Source organism: Suncus etruscus, chromosome 3, assembly GCF_024139225.1.
Source record: "Suncus etruscus isolate mSunEtr1 chromosome 3, mSunEtr1.pri.cur, whole genome shotgun sequence".
In the NCBI taxonomy this organism is placed as follows: Eukaryota; Metazoa; Chordata; class Mammalia; order Eulipotyphla; family Soricidae; genus Suncus; species Suncus etruscus.
In genome coordinates this window covers 19,821,752-19,846,703 of record NC_064850.1, presented here as the reverse complement: position 1 = coordinate 19,846,703, position 24,952 = coordinate 19,821,752, and the positions used below count along the sequence as shown (strand labels likewise).

General features: G+C 43.2%; 3 protein-coding genes across 3 annotated transcripts in view; 1 reads left to right on the top strand and 2 right to left on the bottom strand.

The window, feature by feature from the left end:
- Positions 1-24,952, bottom strand: part of TTLL5 (tubulin tyrosine ligase like 5) — a 310,256-nt gene that overhangs the window by 126,843 nt on the left and 158,461 nt on the right. The window contains exon 30 of the mRNA XM_049770318.1: positions 468-622. Coding sequence (XP_049626275.1) covers positions 468-622 — 155 coding nt within the window. The remainder of the gene's footprint in view (positions 1-467; positions 623-24,952) is intronic.
- The window catches only part of LOC126004088 (peroxiredoxin-1), a 1,184,503-nt gene that overhangs the window by 1,006,311 nt on the left and 153,240 nt on the right, over positions 1-24,952 (top strand). The gene's annotated exons all lie outside the window — the stretch shown is intronic.
- The window catches only part of VASH1 (vasohibin 1), a 967,981-nt gene that overhangs the window by 890,509 nt on the left and 52,520 nt on the right, over positions 1-24,952 (bottom strand). The gene's annotated exons all lie outside the window — the stretch shown is intronic.

Here is a 24,952-nt window from a genome sequence, read left to right as displayed (position 1 = left end):
AGGAAACCTCATGGCCAGAATCTATCTGTCATTTCTCTCAACTACATCAAGAAAAATTCCCTCCCCACTTCCTAAATGAGCCCACTCCAGGAAGGTGGTTAATTATATAGCCTAGAAAAGAACATCAAAATCAAATCTGTCCTTCAAAAGAAAGGGAGCCCAAAGTTACTGAAACACAATGTACCAGGTCTAAACAAAAAAAATGAAAAGACCAAAACAGAAGTCAAATGAAGAGAAGACCATACAAGAAGCCAAAGATGAGTCCAGGTGAGGACTGAATACAGGACAAACGCTGGCTCTTTACCCAACTGTGCCAGAAACTTCCTGCTCAATGAGGACATCGAGAGGGAGATCTGTGAACTTCCTTCCAGTGAAAGGAAGCCAGTGGTGTAGGACAAATGACCAATGGCGCTGGCTATCCTGTGTCACCCACACGTCCCCATGTGAAGCCCTGGTCCGGCACATACCTGCTTCCGAAAGAGTTGGAGTGGCTGTTTAGAGCCTTCGGATCTGACTGCACTGACCACGTGGTGCCACAAGGACTGATGACGGGTCGAAGGGTGGGAGGGGTTGAAGCACTGCATCTGTTTATGACGCCACTTGACAAGCTCAGGTTGGCTACCTAGAAATGAAGTGTACAGAATTTTGTAAAAGTCATTACAAATACTGTGGCAAGGAGTGTGGGATGGAGAAGTCAAGTCCAGGCACCAGTGCTTCACCTGAGTGGAAACAGTGGCTGTGGCAAAGAAAGCCACATGAAAAGTCAGGATGCCTATGCCAATGCGAGTGAGCAGATGTTTGTTCTGCACCTACTAGGTGCACTGTATGCTGTGAGCTTAGATGAAACAGAGGTAGCAAAAACTAGCTGAGCATTTGCTCTATGCCAGTCAGGGTTTGAAGAAAATAGGTAAGCTGAGCCTCATTTCTTCAGCAGAAGGTTCAAAATAGTCAATAAACATTAGCTGGGGGCCAGAGAGACAGCACAGCAATAAGGCGTTTGCCTTGCATGCAGAAGGACGGTGGTTTGAATCCTGGCATCCCATATGGTCTCCTGAGCCTGCCGGGGACGATTATCTAAGTCTAGAGCCAGGAATAACCCCTGAGCACTGCCGGTGTGACCCAAAAAACAAAAATAAAATAAATAAATAAATAAACATTAGCTATACATTGTATTATACAAGAGCTTATTGAAAAAGAGAAGACACAGAGTTGTTAGAAAATTGGCCATTGATATCAATAAACAATGTGCAAAACTTCTGGACAATTTCACAATCAAAGAAGTGCAAATTTCAGGTGTGTCATTTGGCATACAATTATCTAAGATTTGGGGCCAGAGTGGTGGTGGTACTAGAGGTTAGGTGTCTGCCTTGCAAGTGCTAGCCTAGGACAAACCACGGTTCAATCCCCTGGCGTCCCGTATGGTCCCCCCAAGCCAGGAGCGATTTCTGAGTGCATAGCCAGGAGTAACCCTGAGTGGCAATGGATGTGGCCCAAAAACGAAACAAAACAATTATCTAAGATTTGATGCTGGCCTGAGGTAGCATTAAGATGGGTACTTATGTATGTGACCATTAGTTGGTAGCATCTTCCTAGAAATATATTGGGCGATATATTATTAAAGTTATTAAAATAGCTATAAATTTTGTGCTACACTGTAACTTCAAGGTATTAGGTTGAAAACTAAGACAGATATTCAGTGTCTAATAGTAGCCACATCTCATTTAAGTAGATAACAGCTATTTTGGTTTAATAAAATTATAGTTAGTGAATGTTTCTATTTTAACCACATTTTACGAAGACAGAAACACATAGGAAATAGCAGTGCCTAGATCTGCATATAGCTGTTGGAACTAACTTCATGCTAGTTTGTAAGCAAGCATGGATTCTAATAACAAAAATCCAAGTATTTGATAAGTTTTGCTCTATTCATATAAGAGAATATTGTGGAGCCATTAAAATAAATAAATATCTTTAGTAACACAGAAACCTGCTGATATCTCAAGTCCCCAAAAAACACAATATGAAAAAAGTGGACTGAAATTTCCTTACACATATAATTAAGTACTAGACATAAAAATCCCAGACATAAATAGCATCCATGTCTGAATGGCAATATTTCCTTTCTTAAATTTCCCTACATTTGCCACATTGCCACATGATGCTGGACCTGTATTATTTTTATACTCTAAAAACAAAAGGATCATGAGAAAATTAATAGTGAATATACTGTTAAAACCCGAGTGTGCAGGGTGTAAGAAAAAAAAGGATGGTTTGAGAAGCATTGCAGAATCAGATGAGGTAAAAACAAAGTGTGTTGGGGCCGGAGAGAGAGAGCGAAACAGTAGGGTGTTTGCCTTGCACACAGTTGGCCCAGGATGGATGGTGGTTCAAATCCTGGCATTCCATATGGTCCCCTGAGTGTGCTAGGAGCGATTTCTGAATGCAGAGGCAGGAGTAACCTGAGTGCCATTGGGTGTGACCCCAAAACCAAAAACAAAACAAAAAAAGGTGTGTCTTTGAAAAAAAAGGGATATTACAAATCTGAATATAGACTGTGACTCATGAAACACTAGTGAGAAATTAGTAATGTGAGGAGATGTAAATTCTGAGAAAAGTGATTTGTAATGCCCTAAGAACTTGATATTGGGGGCAAGAGTGATAGTACAGCGAGCGAATAGTGTGCCCGTCTTGCTCATGCCTTGCGCATCATCTAACCTGGGTTGGATTTCCAGAATCCTATGATTCCTTGAGCCTTGCCAGGAGTGGTCCTTGAGTATAAAGCTAGGAGTAAGTACTGAGCACAGCTAAGTGTAGTCTCAACACAAAAACAAATGAGAAAGATCATTCTGACATTTACAAAATTGCAGAAGAATGCAAAATTAAAAAAAAAATTTTGGGGGGGTTTTGGAGCCACACCCAGTGATGCTCAGGGGTTACTCTTGGCTATGTGCTCAGAAATTGCTCCTGGCTTGGGGGACCATATGGGATGCCAGGGGATGGAACCGCGCTCTGTCCTAGGCTAGCACGGGCAAGGCAAACACCTTACCACTTATGCCACTTCTCCGGCCCCTGCAAAAAAAAATCTTTTTTATGGTGCCAGGGATCAAACCCAACTTTTTTTATGGTGCCAGGGATCAAACCCAAGGCCTTCTGCCTGCAAGGAATGTTCTTTATGGCTGGAGCTACACTCCCTGCCTGTGTTTTTAATTTTAAGCTATTGAAGGAAATAAAAAGGTCATTTTCAGTAACTGTAGAATGCTTCATTCTGAGTTAGAGAATTCACTAAGTGAAAACAGCCCAGAATTATGCCTTCTCATCAGAGGGCTCAAATATTTTTCTTGGGAGAAAAGCTGTTTTCCGTAGGTCAGAAGTGACTTCCAGTGCAGGGCAGGGGTGTTTGGTCAGCACCACGACCGGGGATCTGTTTGTAGAAGGTTGGCTCCTGATGCTAAGCACAGTTTATCACTTGTGGCTGGCTCTTCTACTCTTGGATATGTTTGTGTTTCGTATGGGGTGTGGCAAGAGAGTATTTAGAGTATTAGGGGGCTTCAGAAGGGAACAGTGAGGCAGAGGATGACCAGGTTTTCAGACACCCCAGCAGACTCCTGGCAGGACCCAACTCACTCCAGCCCCACTGTGAGATCCCTGTCCCAGTCCATGACCTTAAAACTCAGGGCTTTCAAATTAGACATGACCCAGCAGCTTGTAAAAATACTCCAAAGTGAGAAAGGTCTTTGTAATAATAGCTTCTCCAATTACTACCTCCGTTGTGCCAACACTTAATAAAGAAGGCTTATTAATAACGTAGAGTAGGGCAGTCATGAATTAAACAACATGGACACGACTTCAGCCTGTGTCTGGTAGAAATTGCAGAGTTTAGAGATTTGCCTGAATAGGAAGGAAACGAGATCAGATGTGCTAAGTCCTCTGCTGGCCCCAGTTTAAACGCCACTGTTGCCACATCCCAGCTAAGACTTCCATGAAGGGTTCTAAGGGACCCCGAGCTAGGTGGCTAAGCTTACATTCTCTTTTTTTTTTTGTGTGTGTGTGTGGTTTTTGGGTCACACACGGCAGTGCTCAAGGGAAACTCCTGGCTCCAGGCTCAGAAATTGCTCCTGGCAGGCACAGGGAACCATATGGGAAGCTGGATTCGAACTGATGACCTTCTGCATGAAAGGTAAACGCCTTACCTCCATGCTATCTCTCCGGCCCCTGCTTACATTCTCTTGGCATGCACCCTCTCCTATAATGCTCGGCAAGCCCTCTCCGGTTGTGCCACTTGACAGAAGAAGAAATTCAGGTCCAGAGAGAGTCAATATCTAGACCAAACTTATGCACCCTCATAAGCAGCAGGGCCAAAATTAAAGCAGAGATGAGTTCCTTCAAGTGAACAGTGCTCTGCTCCTCAGCAGGTGTTAACACAAGTGGTTGCTGCAGCACCAGCAGAAAACAGGGCTTCTCTCTCCGCCTCATTCAATCCTTACAGGAAGACACATTGCTGACATGCTTTCTCAGGGTTGGAAAGACTAAGGCTTAGCATGAGCAGTGGCCCAACTGCTCTTTTGCTTTAAGATCCATTGTTTGATTTTGAAACTGACAGGGAAACAATCCTAGTTATTCTGAATTCTTAGCATTTTTTAAAAGGCTACAGATCTGATTCTGAGAACAGTGATTTCAAAGTGATCACTGTGGGGCTGGAGCAATAGCACAGTGGTAGGGTGTTTGCCTTGTATGTGGCCAGCCCAGGACAGACTTAAGTTCAATCCCCAGTATCCCACATGGTCCCCCAAGCTTGCTCAGGAGCTATTTCTGAGCACAGAACCACGAGTAACCTCCTAGCACTGCCAGATGTGGCCCCAACACCGTCCACAAACATACCGAAAAACCAAATTATCACTGCATCACACTGAGGCATAATCTCTTCCTTCCCCTTCAAACTGACTTCTTGCTGCCATCCTGCACATGAGACACTAAAGATGATGATGACAGTAACAGTAGAATGGGTAGGGCATTTGCCTTGCACATAGATAACTAAATTCGATCCCTGGCACCCCATATGTCCATATAGTCCCCTGAGCACTGCCTGGAGTCATTCCTAAGCATTACTGGGTGTGGCCATTTAAAACACACACACACCAAGTAAAGGGGAAACACACACACACACCGCCAAGTAAAGAGGAAACACACATATACACACACACACCTCCAAGACACACACACACCAAGTAAAGAGGAAACACACACACACACACACACACACACACACACACACACACACACACACACACACACACACACACACACCTCCAAGTAAAGAGGAAACCCTCTCAGTCAGTTCTATTTCTCAGTGTGCACAGTGAAAGGTGGCAGGACAAGGAAACTGATTTTGGATTATGGGTGAGTTTTCTTATGAATCTCCACATGTTTTTTTGAGGTGAGCCTCCCAAGAGGTGCTCAAGAAGTTCAGGCTCCCCACTGGCGATTCCCTGCCAATTCTCTGGGAAATTGTTTCAATGCAAGGGCCTGAGGATGCTGCTGCTCAGGTCCTGCAGTCCCAGCGGACACCCAAGTCACCCTGGGGGCCTCCAGGGCTATCCTCAAGAGATGTTGTGGTGCTGGAAATGGAACCGAGGTCAGCTGTACTAGTAAACTGCTGTACATTCCAGCCCTGAATCTCCATTCTTGACTTCAAGGATAAATTAAGGCTTGGCAGCCACAGTGATTTCCTTCTAAAAAAGAGCAAAACATCCCTATTAATGGATTTTGAAGCATAGCAAAAGGGAATACTTCTTAAATGAGATTAGATAAGGAATTAAAAAAAAAAACTTGCCAAGGATTTTACCTTACTTTCCAAAGAATTCCTACTGAAAATGGCCAGAGAGATAGACAGGGGTTAAGACATTTGCCTTGTATATAGCTGACTCCAGATGGATCCACAGCACTGCATACTGTCCCAGCCCCCAAGCCCTGCAAGAAGACACTCTGGAGTAGAGGCAGGAGTAAGCCTGAGCACTGCTGTATGGCCCCAAAATAAAAAAAAAAAAAAAAAAAAAAAACCAAAGCCACAACCTCTCCAAGAATTCTTGCTAAAAGTAAAACCTGAATCCTGTCTATTTGAGGGCCATACTGGTGCATACTCTGAGCTCTGGTCTTAGAATTTAGTCTTGGTAGGGTTAGGGTGGGGAGGGGACTGTAGGAGGTGTCAGGATCAGACCTGAGTGAGCCATGTGATAAAGCAAGCCTCCTGTACTATCACTCTTTCCCTTATTTCTGCAATGTTGTGTAGGTGACACCAGCATCCACACTCCAGCTCCTCCCGTGCCAGCTACCAGGGTCTTCAATGCTATCAGCAATTGAACGGGGTAAGCGGATTTGGCTCTGGCCAAAGAATCTTCCTAATCCATACATAGTGCCCTGTGGTCTCTCAGAAGTGACTTGGCTGACAGGATCCTTTTCAGTCCCCACTTTTGAACAGTGCTAGCTATACCACAGTGACGGAAATACCATGTCATTTACTCTGTCTTGGTCATGTATGGCAGGGAGCAAGACGAAAACAAGAGAGGGCAGAGAATGGAGAAGACTGATAGGACAGGCCTGTGAAGGTTTGACTAGTTCTCAGCATTTCGTGGATGCTCAAACATGAACATGAGGAATGTCAAGTAGGCCAAGGCCTCTACAGTGGATAAAACAGTTTAGAACAAGCTTCAGAAAATTCTGGGCCCGGAGAGATAGCACAGCGGCGTTTGCCTTGCAAGCAGCCCATCCAGGACCAAAGGTGGTTGGTTCGAATCCCGGTGTCCCATAGGGTCCCCCGTGCCTGCCAGGAGCTATTTCTGAGCAGACAGCCAGGAGTAACCCCTGAGCAACGCCAGGTGTGCCCCCCCCCCCCAAAAAAAAAGAAAATTTCAAGTTGAGTTCATAGGCCATGAGAAAATGGTGCTCATTAACACCAACCAAGTCATTTAAGCCTGAAAATAATCCGCTTGTTATAGCAGTTCTTCTGTAGGTGCCTTTCTTTGGTTGGTTGGCTGGTGGATTTGCTTGTGGGAAAATGTAGTCTGGGATACTTCCACCACCAGCGCCTAGGGGCTGTGGACAGTTATCTGCCACCTCCCCCACCTCCTCCTCCGACTCACCTTCCTCCTCCTCCTCCTCCTCCTCCTCCTCCTCCTCCTCCTCCTCCTCCTCCTCCTCCTCCTCCTCCATCTCTAATCCACTCTCCTGGCATGGCCTATCCAGACCATCTACTCTCATTCCTCCCCTCATGGCCATGGCCACAGTGACCTCAGCACATTTTTATTTTCTTTTAGGACTGCAACGCTGTTTATTTTAGAGCCAGTGTTCCGAATAAGGCAGGTGAGCAAACATCTGAATGTGTGGGGCAGGGACACATTGCACGCATTCCATCTCGACAGGTGTTTAAATTACAGTAGGAACAAATACAGGTGATGGATTGAGAAGGGGGCAGGAGAAACCAAAAGGGAGGCCGGTTTCCGGCGCCTGGGCCCGCCCAAGTGTTACTGCTTGTTACGCTGTTTGCTAAAAGTAGTGCTGTTGCCAGAGCTATAATTAAGATATGATGGTATTGCCCTGATGGCTTCCCAGAATACACCCACCACCCACCCAGATAGATGCCCTTTTGGTATCCAAAGAGGAGATGAGGACAGGACAACAAGATGGTATTAACTATAGCTAGCAAGCACTTAAAAACTATGTCCTGTATGCTCAAGAGTACAGACCACATCTCAAAGTCAATACATATCTACCAGGTTGCTTCTACCACAGACAAGATTTTGAGTAAAAGTCCTAACGTTAGACACAGGTTAAAATGTCCAGGTCAGGGCCAGAGCAATAGCACAGTGGGTAGAGTTTTTGCCTTGCATGTAGCCAACTTGGGTTGATCCCTGGCATCCCACATAGTCCCCTGAGCCTGCCAGGAGTAATTTCAGAGCACAGAGCCAAGAGTAACTCCTGAGAATTGCTGGGTATGGCCCCAAAAATAACAAGATCAAAATAAAGGGGCTGAAGAGATAGCACAGCGGTAGGGCATTTGCTTTAGATGCAGAAGGATGGTGGTTCGAATCTCGGCATCCCTTATGGTCCCGAGCCTGCAAAGAGCAATTTCTGAGTGTAGAGCCAGGAGTGACTCAAGAGCGTTGTCAAGTGTGACCCAAAAACCAAAAAAAAAAAAAGGAAAGAAAAAAAAAGAACAAAATAAAAACCATAAAGTAGTTAGCAGTTGTTTCCTATATGGAATGAACTCACTAATACATAAAATTATTAGGGGTTGGAGTAATAGCACAGAGGATAGAGTTTTTACCTTGCACGTGGTTGATCTGAGTTAGATCCATGGCATCCCATATAGTCCCCCTAGTCTGACAGGAGTGATTTCTGAGTGCAGAGCCAGGAGTAACCTGAGCATTGCTGGGTATGCCCCCCACCCCCAAAAAGGGTCCAGGTCATGAAGGATTTTGTAATGTAGTAGAAGATAGCTGGCTACATGGCAATATTTTGGGCTCCGAAAAGTGACAAGCACCCTAACAAAATTCAAGGGAGGCATTTGAGTTGGACTCAAAAGCTAGGTCCAAGGATTGGCACAAGGATGCAAGTGTGGGGCAGAAAAAAAAAAAGCATAAGTAAAACTGTAGGATCAGATAATAATGGCTGCAAAACAGAAAGTCATTAAAATTGGTTCATACTAGAAACAGTGAAGACAGCTTGGGGCATCCTTAATCAGGGATTAAGCTGCTGCTCTGATCACCTGGACCACAGTAAACAGGTGTGTGTGGTGTGTGTGGTATATGATGTGTGTGTGTTTTGGGTCAGTGGATAATCACATGTTAGTAATCATGGTGCTTAAATAAAGATAGTTAGAAAAAAATAAATAAAGGGGACAAAAAGAACTGGAGGAACTGTGTTTGTAATATAATGACAAGCCCTTGAGTTGATGTGTTCATTTCATGTTTCCCTTCGATCTGGCCCTCTTTGGGCTTCTGTTTTTCCATGTCACTGCTAAGGTAGCTACCAGCCCTTGAAGGTGGAAAGATCCAAGAAACCCATTTTTTTCCTACAGCCTTTTGGGGAAATGAGTCTTCTTTGTACTTCTCTTTCCATGACTCTCTTCAACAGCAAAATGACTTGAGGGTCAAGAGGAGAGGGTGGGCCAAGGTAAAAGGTACCAGAAGACCAATTCTAGTCTAGGATTTGAGGCATGAAAGCAAAAGATACTAGATCAATATCCTTCCTAGTCCAAGTCATAGAAAACAGGGACTGTATCAGGACTTATTCTGGCGCTGTGTTCAGGGGGCACTCTTGATGGTGGTGGGGACTCAAACTGGAGTTGATTCACACATATAAGGCAAGTGCCTTACTTTCTGGGCTATCTCTCAGGTTCCAGAGCCAGAGATTCTTATAGTATTTAAGACTTTTGGTAGGAGGACCCTCTCAGGGCATCTCATGAACTTCAAGGTCATGGCTGATATCCTAGGAATCCAGGATCCCCAACATACTTCTCTCTGAATCAAACCCAACATCACCAGGGAACAACAAAAACAAACTCACTGGTATTGAAAGGCAGCAAAGCTTTAGGGTATTTGAAATGAAAAAAAAAAAGTAGATAGGTAAATAAAACAGGGGTAAATGCTAGTATCCAAACTGAGTCTTCAACTTGCCATCATTAAGAGCGAACCTTCAGCAGCCTCTGCCTCTATGGATATGCGTGAACCAAGACCCCGCTACTCAGGGTAGAAAACAGAATTCTACATCCCTATGGAAATGGTCCATCTACAGATGTGGTAGCTAAACAATCCTCTAGAGCCTTTGTATGACTTTTCCCTTCCTTAGCATGGCACCAAGATTTATCATTACTTCTTGGAAAGACCCAAGCTGCAAATAAATATACAACTCTGCCAAGTGGGGCAGAGGCTGTCCCCAATCTGGAAGCTGATGCTTGCTTGGTGTTTTATCATTTGTCACAGCAGGATCCTGAAATCTTTTTTTTTGTTGTTGGTTTTGGGGTCACACCCAGCAGCGCTCAGGGGTCACTCCTGGCTCTGCGCTCAGAAATTGCCCTACCGCTATGCTATCTCTCCAACCCAGGATCCTGAAATCTTATTACTACTTCCTTGTGCTTTACTTTCCTGCTGTCAGATTTATCCATCATACAAACTCCTCCTCGGCTATAAAGATCCTTGTCATTAAACTGTATCCAGAACACAGTAGTAAGAGTTCAAAGAGGTTCATCTCTTTTTCTCTCTCTCACATACACTTGCCATCTCACTTTCACACACAGGCACACAGGCACAGTCTAGTTTATGCTATTTTGTGAGGCACAAATGCATACATAGGAAAAGAAATGGGACACACACAGACACATATACATACCACCACATGTGCCCTACCCCTCATCTGGTCTCCAGTTGCTACTAGTTTCACCAGTGAGTTGCAAAATAATTAATGTCACTGGAAAGCTAGCAAGGAAATTAAAGGTTCCAAATGATCTCTTTTTGCAACCACCACCAGGGAGGGGTTGCTTTGGAATTAGTGGAAATAAAATAATCAGTGGCTAAAGTGAGAGAGCTAAGTGATGCTCTTCCTAATACCCTGCATAATTTTCGAGATAATTTCTACCTGGTTGTTGATGCCTTGGGCAAGGTTCTCAAATGAGTTTTGACGTATAGATTTGTTCCTTGTCTGCATCATGAGCTGCTCTATTCATGTCTTTTCAGCATGGAAACTATAAAGGGCTACTAGCCCACTGAGAGTGACTCTGCGAGGCTGTTTATAATTCTCATGTCTTACTTAGGAAGATTCAATACTACAAAAATCAAATCAATTTCTTAACATGGAACCACATCAGAGGCACGAAATTCCCAATGCAGCTTATAATCTTGGCACAGCTCAATTTTCTCATTAGCACGGTCCATAAAAATCTTAATTCTCACTAACAAGGTCTAAGCATGGAGGTTTACAAGATTATTTCACTAATTCAACAACTATTTATCATACATTATGCTTCATATGCTTCATATTGAAGCAGTGAAGATAGGACATTAAAAAAAAAAAGTCCCTGCCTTTATGGAGATTACAGCTTAGTGGGAGAAAATATCATTAAGGAAAGCAAAGAATGCATGAAGCAAAACACACACATTTTGAGCAATTGTTTTTGGTCAAATTATTGATTTTAATGGATATTTGCTATGTGAAAGTTCTCATGGGTTCTTAAGTCAGAGACCACAGGGCATCGATCATAAAAAGCCTAATTGTATGAGTGTGTGTGCGTGCAAAATCCATGAACTCTGTGAAATTAATGCAAACTTAAAATTTGCAAATTTTTCTAGAACAAATACATCTTTCATTCAGTTCTCAAAGAGCTTTATCTGACTCCACACACACACACACTCAAAAGAAGTTAAGAATCACTTAAAGTGGTATGAAAACTAATCTAAAGATGCAATCACACTGTCCTCAGAACTAGAGCAATTTCATCTAAAGAATGATATTCTCAGTCATTCATTAACAAGGCAACCTCAATACAATGGCATGAAACTTTCATTACTCCCAACTATGGGGCTCTTTATGATCAACAACAGGAAAATGGTGTAGTGAGTTCTTCCTGACTTACTTTGGGACATACCACTAGCTAGACACAAGGGTCAGTTTTAAATAGAAAGCATCAATGAACCATGAGCAGTTTCACTGTAGAGCAAAGAAAAGGAGGAGCCAGAGACATAGTACAATGGATAGAGTGTTTGCCTTGCATGTGGCCAACCTGAGTTTGATCTTACATATTCAAATATTTGGTCCAAGTGTGGACCATGTCTATCTACACTTACTATAAGACTTCCTCTGATTTTCAGGGAGGGACTTCAGAGCATAAAAACCGGCTATCCTTTGCAAAAGCTGGCTCCCTGTGTGTGACACCAGGCGGGGAAAATCCGCGAAAGTACACCGGCCCAGTGGGGCTCAGCTGTGAAAGACTGTGAGTGTGACCTGTCTATGTCTGTCTACTGTCCTCTTGCGTGAAACTCTTGCGAGTGGGGCAAAAAGAGCCTCCAGAAACCTCGCTCGCCCAGACGCCATTTTCAGGGAGGGACTTCAGAGCATAAAAACCGGCTATCCTTTGCAAAAGCTGGCTCCCTGTGTGTGACACCAGGCGGGGAAAATCCGCGAAAGTACACCGGCCCAGTGGGGCTCAGCTGTGAAAGACTGTGAGTGTGACCTGTCTATGTCTGTCTACTGTCCTCTTGCGTGAAACTCTTGCGAGTGGGGCAAAAAGAGGCTCAGAGGAGCACGGCCGCTCCGCTTCGCTACGCGGCCGTGCACTCTTTCTAAGGAAAGAACTCCATTGCAACAAGAAGGAAAAATCACACTAAGAACGGCGCTATATCACAGAAGCAAACATTTCTCTCTGGACTGTCTTCTCTGTTACATGCTCGGGCCTAAGATTTGACCCAGTGTGAGGCTTCATCCACGGAGGACTCCCCTCCCTTAGAGGCAAGTCAGCCCATCCAGAAAGGGAGGAGCCAGAGGAGTGTGCTGCCTACATCATATAGACAATGAATACCACTACAACACGTAGAAAAACCCACAATACAAATGTGACAATGGGGAAACAGCGCAGGCCAGCATCAGACATAGAGAATGAAGATGACAATTCTGAGGACCAGATAATGACTGAACAACTAATCAACCTCTCAGATAAGGACTTTAGACTAGCAATATGGAAGGTGCTCAACAGACTCCAAGAAACCATGGATCGAGTTGAACAGAACACTAATAAGAACCAAGAAAATATGAAGGCAGAAATGACAAAACTCCAAACTGAAATAACATGTCAACTAACAGGCCTGAAAAACTCAGTAAACGAAGTGAATGACAAAATGGATAAGCTCTGGGACAGGGTATCAGAAGCTGAGAATAGACTTGGTGCTGTGGAAGATGAGATACATAACAATTCCATACAGCAGGAGAGATTGGACAAAAAACTTAAAGCAAATGAGCAGACAATGGAAAAATTAGTCAAAGAATGGGAACAGACGAAAATAGAAGTCTATGATAAGATCAACAGAAACAACTTAAGAATCATTGGAGTCCCAGAGACCCAGGAAGAAAATTTCCAGGAAGAATCAATGGTCAAGAACATCATTAAAGAGAAACTTCCAGAGCTAAAGAATATATGTGATCAAATCCTGCATGCCCGAAGAGTACCAACCAAAAGAGACCCCAGAAAAACCACCCCAAGACACATCCTAATCACAATGACAAATCCCACAGATAGAGACAGAATTCTGAAAACAGCAAGATCAAAAGGGGAAATCATGTTCAAGCAAGCTTCCCTGAGATTTACAGCAGACCTGTCACCAGAAACGCTCAATGCCAGAAAGCAGTGGTGGGATATTGTGACAAGACTGAATGAAATGAATGCTTCACCCAGAATACTATACCCAGCAAAACTCACTTTCCGGTTTGATGGAAGAATACATGGTTTCACAGACAAAAAACAGCTCAGAAACTTCACAGACACAAAACCAGTCTTAAGAGAAAAACTGAAAGACCTAATCTAAGACAAGACTACCCAAAAGACACACCAAATTTTGAAATAAAGATGGCGTTAAATCCCAGGACAATTCTTTCTCTCAACGTCAATGGACTAAATGCACCAGTTAAGAGACACAGAGTGGCTAAATGGATCAAAAAACTCAATCCAACCTTCTGCTGCCTACAAGAAACGCACCTGAATAGTCAGAACAAACATAGACTCAAAATAAAAGGCTGGAGAAAAGTTATCCAAGCAAACAACACCCATAAAAAAGCTGGAGTGGCCATACTAATATCAGATAATGCAAACTTTATACTCAGGAAGGTTGTAAGGGACAAAGACGGACATTTTATATTAATCAAGGGGTACGTAGAGCAGGAAGAATTCACTCTCCTAAACATATATGCACCGAATGAGGGGCCAGCAAAATATTTAATACAACTGCTGACAAATCTGAAAAATAATATCAACAACAACACAATAATTGTGGGGGACCTAAACACGGCTTTGTCAACACTGGACAGGTCAACCAGACTGAAACCCAACAAGAATATACTAGACCTGAGGAGAGAAATGGAAGAAAGAGGCCTAGTGGATATATATAGGACACTCCATCCCCAGAAACCTGGATACACATTCTTCTCCAATGTACATGGTACATTCTCCAGAATAGACTACATGCTGGCACATAAAACATACCTCCATAAGATCAAGAGGATAGAAATTTTGCAGACTACCTTCGCTGACCACAAGGCTCTGAAATTATTTGTGAACTCCAAAGGGACTCAGAAGAAACACTTTAACACCTGGAAGTTAAACAGCCTCATGCTCAATAACCAGTGGGTCCGAGATGAAATCAAGGAGGAAATAAAAAGGTTCCTGGAAACAAATGACAATAAAGACACAAACTCTCAGAACTTATGGGACACAGCAAAAGCAGTACTGAGAGGAAAATTTATAGCTTTGCAAGCACACATCAGGAAGGAAGAAGGAGCTTACCTGAGTAGCTTAATGACACAGCTAATAGAACTAGAAAATGCTCAACAAAAGGACCCAAGAATAGGAAGACAGAAGGAAATAACAAAGCTGAGAGCAGAAATCAACGAAGTGGAAACTCAAAAAACAATCCGAAAGATCAACGAAAGCAGAAGTTGGTTCTTTGAAAAAATAAACAAGATTGATAGACCACTGGCAAACCTAACAAAGAAAGAGAGAGAGAGAAACTTGATAACTCGTATCAGGAATGAAAAAGGAGAGATCACTACTGATATGACAGAGATTCAAAGGGTAATCAGAAACTACTTTGAAAAACTCTACGCCACTAAAAATGAGAACCTGGAAGAAATGGATAAATTCTTGGACTCTTATAATCTTCCACGGTTGAAGGAAGAGGATGTAGCATATCTAAACACCCCCATCACCATTGATGAAATTAAAACAGTAATCAAATGTCTGCCGAAAAACAAAAGCCCAGGTCCAGATGGATTCACTAATGAATTCTATCAAACTTTCCAAGAGGAACTACTGCCAATCTTGGCAAGACTCTTTCATGAAATTGAACAAACAGAAACACTTCCAAATAGCTTTTATGAAGCCAACATCACCTTGATACCTAAACCAGACAGAGACGCTACCAAAAAAGAAAATTACAGACCAATATCACTGATGAATGCAGATGCAAAGATCCTCAACAAAATCCTGGCAAATAGGATTCAATGCCTCATTAAGAAGATCATCCACTACGATCAAGTAGGTTTCATCCCAGGAATGCAAGGCTGGTTTAACATCCGTAAATCTATCAACATAATACACAACATCAATAACAAGAAAAATAAAAACCACATGATCATATCAATAGATGCAGAGAAAGCATTTGATAAGGTCCAACACCCATTCTTGATCAAAACTCTCAGCAAGATGGGAATGGAGGGAACCTTTCTCAATATAGTGAAGGCCATCTACCACAAGCCAGTGGCAAATATTATCCTCAATGGAGAAAAACTGAAAGCCTTCCCTCTAAATTCTGGCACAAGACAAGGCTGTCCTCTCTCACCACTCCTATTCAACATAGCACTGGAAGTACTTGCTATAGCGATTAGGCAAGAAAAGGATATCAAGGGAATCCATATAGGAAAGGAAGAAGTCAAGCTCTCACTGTTTGCAGATGACATGATACTCTACTTAGAAAACCCTAAAGACTCTATCAAAAAGCTTCTAGAAACAATAGACTCATATAGCAAGGTGGCAGGCTACAAAATTAACACACAAAAATCAATGGCCTTTCTATACACCAACAGTAATAAAGAAGAAATGGACATTAAGAAAACAACCCCATTCACAATAGTACCACACAAACTCAAATATCTTGGAATCAACTTGACTAAATATGTGAAGGACCTATACAAAGAAAACTATAAAACTCTGCTCCAAGAAATAAGAGAGGACACACGGAAATGGAAACACATACCCTGCTCATGGATCGGCAGGATTAACATCATCAAAATGTCAATACTCCCCAAGGCATTATACAGATTTAATGCCATCCCTCTAAAGATACCCATGACATTCTTCAAAGAAGTGGATCAGACACTTTTGAAATTCATTTGGAACAATAAACACCCTCGAATAGCTAAAGCAATCATTGGGAAAAAGAATATGGGAGGAATTACTTTTCCCAACTTTAAACTGTACTACAAAGCAACAGTTATCAAAACAGCATGGTATTGGAATAAGGATAGGTCCTCAGATCAGTGGAATAGGCTTGAATACTCAGAAAATGTTCCCCAGAGATACAACCATCTAATTTTTGATAAAGGAGCAGGAAATCCTAAATGGAGCAGGGAAAGCCTCTTCAACAAGTGGTGTTGGCACAATTGGATAGCCACTTGCAAAAAATTAAACTTAGACCCCCAGCTAACATCATGTACAAAGGTAAAATCCAAATGGATTAAAGACCTCGATATCAGCCCCAAAACCATAAGATATATAGAACAGCACATAGGCAAAACACTACAGGACATTACAGGCATCTTCAAGGAGGAAACTGCACTCTCCAAGCAAGTGAAAGCAGAGATTAACAGATGGGAATATATTAAGCTGAGAAGCTTCTGCACCTCAAAGGAAATAGTGCCCAGGATACAAGAGCCACCCACTGAGTGGGAGAAACTATTCACCCAATACCCATCAGATAAGGGGCTAATCTCCAAAATATACAAGGCACTGACAGAACTTTACAAGAAAAAAACATCTAACCCCATCAAAAAATGGGGAGAAGAAATGAACAGACACTTTGACAAAGAAGAAATACGCATGGCCAAAAGACACATGAAAAAATGTTCCACATCACTAATCATCAGGGAGATGCAAATCAAAACAACGATGAGATACCACCTCACACCCCAGAGAATGGCACACATCACAAAGAATGAGAATAAACAGTGTTGGCGGGGATGTGGAGAGAAAGGAACTCTTATCCACTGCTGGTGGGAATGCTGTCTAGTTCAACCTTTATGGAAAGCGATATGGAGATTCCTCCAAAAACTGGAAATCGAGCTCCCATACGATCCAGCTATACCACTCCTAGGAATATACCCTAGGAACACAAAAATACAATACAAAAACCCCTTCCTTACACCTATATTCATTGCAGCTCTATTTACCATAGCAAGACTCTGGAAACAACCAAGATGCCCTTCAACAGATGAATGGCTAAAGAAACTGTGGTACATATACACAATGGAATATTATGCAGCTGTCAGGAGAGATGAAGTCATGAAATTTTCCTATACATGGATGTACATGGAATCTATTATGCTGAGTGAAATAAGTCAGAGAGAGAGAGAAAAACGCAGAATGGTCTCACTCATCTATGGGTTTTAAGAAAAATGAAAGACACCCTGGTAATAATAATTTTCAGACACAAAAGAGAAAAGAGCTGGAAGTTCCAGCTCACCTCAGGAAGCTCACCACAAAGAGTGATGAGTTTAGTTAGAGAAATAACTACATTTTGAACTGTCCTAATATTGAGAATGTATGAGGGAAATGTAGAGCCTGTTTAGGGTACAGGCGGGGGTTGGGTGGGGAGGAGGGTGATTTGGGACTTGGGTGATGGGAATGTTGCACTGGTGATGGGTGGTGTTCCTTTTATGACTGAAACCCAAACACAATCATGTATGTAATCAAGGTGTTTAAATAAAAAAAAAAAATTAAAAAAAAAAAAAAAAAAAAAAAAAAAAGACTTCCTCTAATGAAATACATTAGAGAACATATCTAAAAGAAAAAAAAATCCTCCTAAGATAGTTACATTCTAAACACTCTTCCCAAAAGGCACTTATGAGCATGTATGAAATCACCAGTGACAAGCACCAACATTTCAAATCACAGCCATGAATACATTTCAAGAACTCTGTATCAATTCCTGGATGCTAACAAGCTTCAAGACATGGACACTCTAAACACCAGATATAATATGGATCCAGTTTTAAAAGGGGATAGGACAAGCAAGGACTGTGTGATGCACATACTGGCACTAAGTTCTCTTGTATCATCCCTCTCTGAATAAACACACACAGCTTAAATTTGCCCAAATCCAGAAAGACTTCCAGATCAAGCTTCGCCAAAGACATGCCTGGAAAGCTTGGAAGGGTTTCCAGCTCTTCTGTGCAGTTGCTTTGGGTAAACAGGGTTGCTGCTGCTGTGAGAAACATCTTCTCTGAGGTCCAAGGCTGGTTTTGCCTGCCCCCAAGAAATCCGTGGACCTAACTATCATTTTCCATTTCTTAAGCATCTTGATAAAGTGTTCGAACACTCAGTAAACTCCTGATGATCCAGACACAGCCTTGGGTTTCTGAGCTGGAGCCTACTCTGGAGCTGGGGTCTTTCTAATCATGTAAACAGAGAGGGAGTTTCATTCTTTGTTTCTCTCTGTAGCCTCAAGCCTGAGGTGGACAATACTCAGCTTTGAGGCTGCAGAAAAGGCTCCGTGTTAGACTTTGTTCTTGGATAATGGCTCAGCTGACACTTACAGCCACTCAAACATTTTTGGCCTTTTTAACAGTTATATGATATATGACTTATTGAAAAAAATTAGAAACTAAAAACTTAAAATATAATTTCTAGTGTTTACTATTAAAATGAGAACATGTCATCAATGGAAAATGTGTCCAATTCTATTCTTATAACTTAAATTTTTTTTCTCAAGTATATTTCCATGCCTTGTGGCCACACTTTGTAGTGCTCAGAGATTATTTCTGGTACTAAGCTCAGGAGTGACTGTACTCAGGGAGAGGGTAGGGAGAGACACATGTATTGTGGAGGAATTGAAGTGGGGTTGGCTGCATGCAAAGAGAGTACCCTATCTGCTCTAATTTTGCTTCAGCTCTAAGGATGATACTTTTCAAAAACAATCAGCAGGATAAGCCTGACTGGAAATGACAAGTTTCAAACAGTAAATGGTTTGACTTTTAGTAGTCTGGGTTGAATAGGTGAGACAGATTTCCCTCCTACCTCAGGCAATGGATCTGTGATGTGAAGCTTTCCTTCTGAGGGTTGCTCTCATTTTAGATAATGGGTGACCAAAGACAGCTAGCTGGGTGTTGACAACTTCCCATAAATAAGGCCCACGACTCACTTAACAAACTTAAGTATAACAAACTTAGGTATAACACCGATTGTTGTTATTACTGCGACAGGTACTACACCATGCCTCAATGTACTTGAAGGGCAAAGGGTTAAGCTTGGCTATTTCAGTGGAATATACAGCTCCCATCCTTAACCCAGAACCTTACAGCAGAATCAGCAGGTATCATTCATGAGTCAGGTTCTTAGGCAGCAAAGGACACTACCTAGTGCCCAATGTACCCCTCTCCCCACACTAATCACCATGTGACAGTCTCTGAACTTGCACAGGGATGAGTGAGACAGCAGCTTGCAAGGGAAGAGGCAGCTATGCTGGGCCTTCATGGATGTATAAGCTTCATGCAGTGCTGGAAAACATTTTCCATGGGGAGAGAGTATAAGCAAAGGCAAAGAGAGTAACAAGCCTGGCTGGGCCCCATGAATTTGCAAGAGCAGCAGGCTGAAGATCAACTGAGAACCAGAGCCGAAATAACAGTGGGGAAGAATGTTTAAGGGCTTGGATTCCACAAGGCAGGTAACAGGAAGTCCCGGGAGGTCCCTGAGCCCAGGAGCATTATTATGAGACCTGTGATTTAGAGCAAGTCTGTAGAGCAAAGACTGGGGTGAACAGGAGGCGAATGGACAGAAGACCAATGGCAAGGTAATTGCAGTCAGCCAGATGAGAGAAAATGAAGGTCTTCCATGGACAGGAGATGAGACAGAAACAAACACAGACACATACAATCAGAAGCAACAAGATATGGCAACTGTCTGGATATGGAGAAAAACAGAACATGGAGAAACAATGATAAATCAGATACCATGCTGAAATCCCATGGCAAGGAAGAAATGGCAAAGAAATGAACAAGCAGGTTTTAAGATGGGTTAGCATTAAAAAAAAATAGTTCCAAAATGTGCTGAAAATTCAATGAATATTTTAAATGCCGTATTACACTAAGGTAGGAAACTACAGTCGGCAGATGGAAATCTGGACCTGTTATCAACACAGAGGTTGAAGCTAGAGAGACTCCAAGAGAGTCAACTGAACACTAGCAGATGGAGCCTCTCTAACTTCAACCTCTGTGTTGATATCAGGTCCAGATTTCCATCTGCCGACTGTATGTATCATCCTTTGAACTGTGAAAAATAAGAGCACCAACAACAGAAAGCTGACTTTGACAACCGTGACTGAACAGAACCTACCTTGGGACTAATAAGGAAAACACTACCCTAGGCTGTAGCCCAGGGCACATAAACAACAACAACAACAACAACAACAAGATGTCTTATTGCAGAGGTCCAACTTGGAAAACAGAGACTGAGCAGAACCTTTGGATCCATAATATCCTAGGCTTTGGCTTAGGGACTGAATGAAAACAGGGAGCAAGTGTTACAGAAGACTGAACACAACAACAATGATGAATAGGAACCTCTAGAACCTAGAGACTCTATCCTAGACCCTGACCTATAACCTGTGCAAATACCAAGATCGCTTGCTACAGTGGCTTGATTTTCTCACACACAACCGAGAGAAAACTTTCCTGGCATCACAAAAAAGCCTTTGGGATATGGTAATGAGTATATATGGAGCCAGGGGTTGATCCCATGATGGTATGCTTCAAGGATGGAGAAACCCTGAATCTCTTGGCCATGGGAATTCCCTTTCTTCCCCAATGCTTACTGTGCCTAAGCAAAAAAAAAAAAGTGGGGGGGAACGCCAAACCCTACCACTCTAGCACCCATACTTTTTCTTGTTTTGTTTTGATTTGTTAGTTTTAGACTTTATTTTCCTTCTCTTTTTCTTCCACTTTTCTCTTTTTCACTCTTGTGGTTATTATTTAGAGATTTATTTTTATTTGCCGGGTCCTTTTTTTTTCTTTTTTTCTTTCATTTTTCTTTTCTTTTCTTTTTTTTCTCTCTCTTCTTTTTTTGGTAGTTGCCACCAATTTTTTTCTCCCTTTTTTCTTATCCTTTTTATCTCCAATGACAGTGGAATAGATGCTCAATCTACAATAAGCTGTAAAGTGGAGACCAGTTGCACTAGCATTCTGGGGGGTAGAGGAGGGAGATATGGTATGCAAACTGGGAACAGGGGCAGAGGGAGGACAGCACTGGTGGTGGGAATGCCCCTCATTCATTGTCACTATGTACCATAAATGATGCAGTGAAAGTTTTGTAATGCACTTTGGTAACAATAAAAATTAAAAAAAAAAGTGATCTGTGAGGAAACTGGGATAGGGCAGGGGTGTTCTGTTGCACCCTAGAATGCAGAGCTATATCAGAGGACCACCATGAGCAGGAGCAGACGCCTAGGCACCCTCCTGTCTCCTTCCACTGAGAGCCTCTGCTACTCTGTTTGACATTTGTAGCCTATCTACCTGATGCTTTGTAACTAATTGTTTAAAAAAGATCCAGTTTTCAGGAGAAAGAAATGAGCTCTCAGAGGAATGATGGAAGGGCTAGAGAGAGGTCAGGCAGGATATGGTCCGCTGGAGAGCCCCATGTTAACATAGGATAGAAATGAAAAAGTGACTGAATATTAGAATAGGTTTCAAGCTAAAGGAAATCATGGGTATATGGGTCTTTAGGATAAAAATTCTGGGGGCTATTTGGGAAGGGGTGGCTACAGTTGTACACACTTTCCCACAGACTTTTCCAACTTCACTGTTTCATGACTAATCTCAGAAGAGACACCAAGCCAATGGAAGTAACAAGTATACCAGTCTTCAAACTGAAGACTTTGGGGCCTTCTTAGACAGGGAGTGGGCTGCCTCCCAAGTTCCCACTCTGGCTCACTGCTGAAAGGCTCAGCAGCCAAATCCACATGCCACAGCCACTGCCGTGTAAACAGCCCAGAGTTATGACTAACCAAGAAGAAACACCAAGCTGATGGAAGTTGTAGGTGCCCTGGACTTTGAGTTGAAAACTTTGGGAAATTGTCGGGATGGGGCAGGCCAAGAATTGAGAATTATCCCAGTTCTGAAACTCTTGGGAGCATGTGGCTCCCATGTGAGGCCATGTGACACCTCCAAATTTCACAACACTGACAGCCCAGTAGGAGCACAACGAATTCGATGGGTACGTATCATAGAAACCAACCAAGCTCCATAAGCAAAAACAGTAACTCAGAGGGCTCAACTAGAAACAAACAGCTCATTAAATTCTTAGACAATGACTTTAATAACCACTGTCATGTTTTCAAAAACTTTCTTCTACCAAACTATTGTTGATAATTCTTTTTTTTGGGGGGGGGGCCACACCCGATGATGCTCAGGGGTTACTCTTGGCTATGCACTCAGAAATAGGTCCTGGTGCTCGCTTCGGCAGCACATATACTAAAACAGAAATAGGTCCTGGCTCGGGGGACCATATAGGATGCTGGGGATTGAACCCAGGTCCGTCCTGGATCAGCCACATGCATGGCAAATGCTCTACTGCTGTGCTATTGCTCCGGCCCCTATTGTTGATCATTTCACCTAACATTTTGTTGTAACAATATAAAATAAACTACTTTATGCTTGCTAAGGGGCTGGGATGTGTGTATGGGAAACTGGAGACAATGTGGAAGGACTGGTGCTAGAACAATGAATTTCTAATATAACTGTATTATGAACAACACTGTTGTTGTTCACAGTGCCTCAATAAAGCTAGAAAAAAATTTAAGTTGTAGGCCCAGGAACATGGCTTAATTGATCATGCGTGTGCCTAACATGATCGAAGCTCAGTATGCTGGACCTTTAGAACCTCATGCCTCATGACCAACACCATAGGAAGACACCTGGGACAACATGGTCAGTTGTGCTTTCATAAAAAGAGAGGTGAAGACTGAAGAGACAAAATTTGGGAAGCGCAGATGCTATGCATGTGGTTAAACCAGGCTTGAAACCCAGTATCTCTTACAGCCCTCTGAGCCCTACCAGAAGTGAGCCCTGAGCTCAGGTGTGGCTCCAAAACAAAACTAAAAAAAAAAAAAAAAAGTAAATGAAAGGGCCAGAGACACAGTACAGAGGTTGAGACACCAAACTAGTGTCTAGATGAGTAAGACAGCACAAGTAACTGGTTAGAACCAAACATTCTCTCCTGGAGCTCCACAGTTGCATAGTTGCCTACAGGGCTGGAGAGGGTAGTACCAAGGCGAGGAAGGAGAAAAGAGAAGACACAGAATGGTGTTCTTTTCCACTCTCCCTCTACATGAAAAATGTGAGAAGCACCATGCCTCCTCCCTAGGATGGATCTGTCAGCACATTTCCAGGAGGCCTGGCCACATCCCGGGCATGCTGGCCGGAGAACAGACTGACACAGCACGCTCGCTCACTCACACAGCCTCGCCTGGGTGGTCCACTGTCACCCCTTTGATTAAGCTCCCGGGCTGGAAGAGCTGGAGCAGCTCCTAATGATAGCCGAGTCCTGAAATCTCACGCTCGCCCTCCTTCCACGCCTCCCCGACTCACCACAGAGCTGGGCTCATTCACCACATTCTTCAGCTCACTAGCAACAAAACCCACAAGGGCACAGCCCTGGGGAGCGCGGCAGTGGTAAGGCAAACCTCTCCGAGCCTGGGGAGGCCGAGATGCAGGCAGATCTCACGCCATTCCCCTCCAGCACCTGGCATGCCCCTGCAATATCCCAGAGTCAGGCAAAAGGCACATCTCAAAAAGCCTGTTTCGGGGCTGTACTCAACCATTTATAAAGCATCCTACCCCATCCCCCCAAAATAACTCGTCTCTCATATGCCTTGCAAGGGAAGGGACCCACTTTGGATCTGCTCACTGTTCAGGCTTATACGAAGCACCAAATTTGCTGAGCAAGGGTGTGAAGAACATGGATCTCTTCAGCTTCACAGTGGCCAGGTGCTGTCCAAAAGTGGCCACTTCAGAAACTGTCAAATATTCTGGACTAATCTTAGCTATTCTGGGGCTATGAACAAAGTCAAATCAAAGCAGGAGTAGTAAGAGTAATTATAAGGTCAGTTGATATTTTTTTAGCCATATGCAGCCTTAAGAATCTAGCCTCGGGCCGGAGAGATAGCATGGAGGTAAGGTGTTTGCCTTACATGCAGAAATATGGTGGTTCGAATCCTGATATCCCATAGGATCCCCTGAGCCTGCTGGGGGCGATTTCTGAGCATAGAGCCAGGAGTAGCCCCTGAGCACTACCGGGTGTGATCCAAAAATGAAAAACAAAAAAAAAAAAGAATTTAGCCTCTGGTTGAAATCTGGGGAACTCAATGCTATTGCTGTTGTGGTGCCAGGAATAGAACCAAGGAAGTCTTCACTATCACCCAAGTCACATCCCTGCCCTGCCTGGTGCTTGTGTTCCTCAGTATATTATCCCATAAGGAGGAGAAAGAGAAAGTAATGGCGCCTCATCCTTCCATCCAGCCCCCTTCCGAATACTGCATGGTCCTGCTGAGCCTAACCTTGGAGAAAGGTCAGGCTCCTGCATCAGCCTTGACACATAGCCTCCTTCCATTCTGAAGCTCCCTGGTCTCCTGTTCTCACCCCACCCCAGGATCCCCACACAGGCAAGCTTACTGCTCCCTACAGAGGCACAGGTGACATTGTAGTCTAGAGTCAGTCTGCATCTTCGGCCAGTTCACCAGTTTACTTCTAAGACTCAATTTTGGGGGCCAAAGTGACAGTATAGTGATTAAGGTGCTTGCCTTGCATGTGATCAACCCTGGTTCAGTCCCTCGTATGCCATATGGTCCCACAAGCACCACAAGGAGTGATTCCTGAGTGCAGAGCCAGGAGTGGGAGCATGACTGGGTGTGGCCCAAAGCAAATTAACACACAC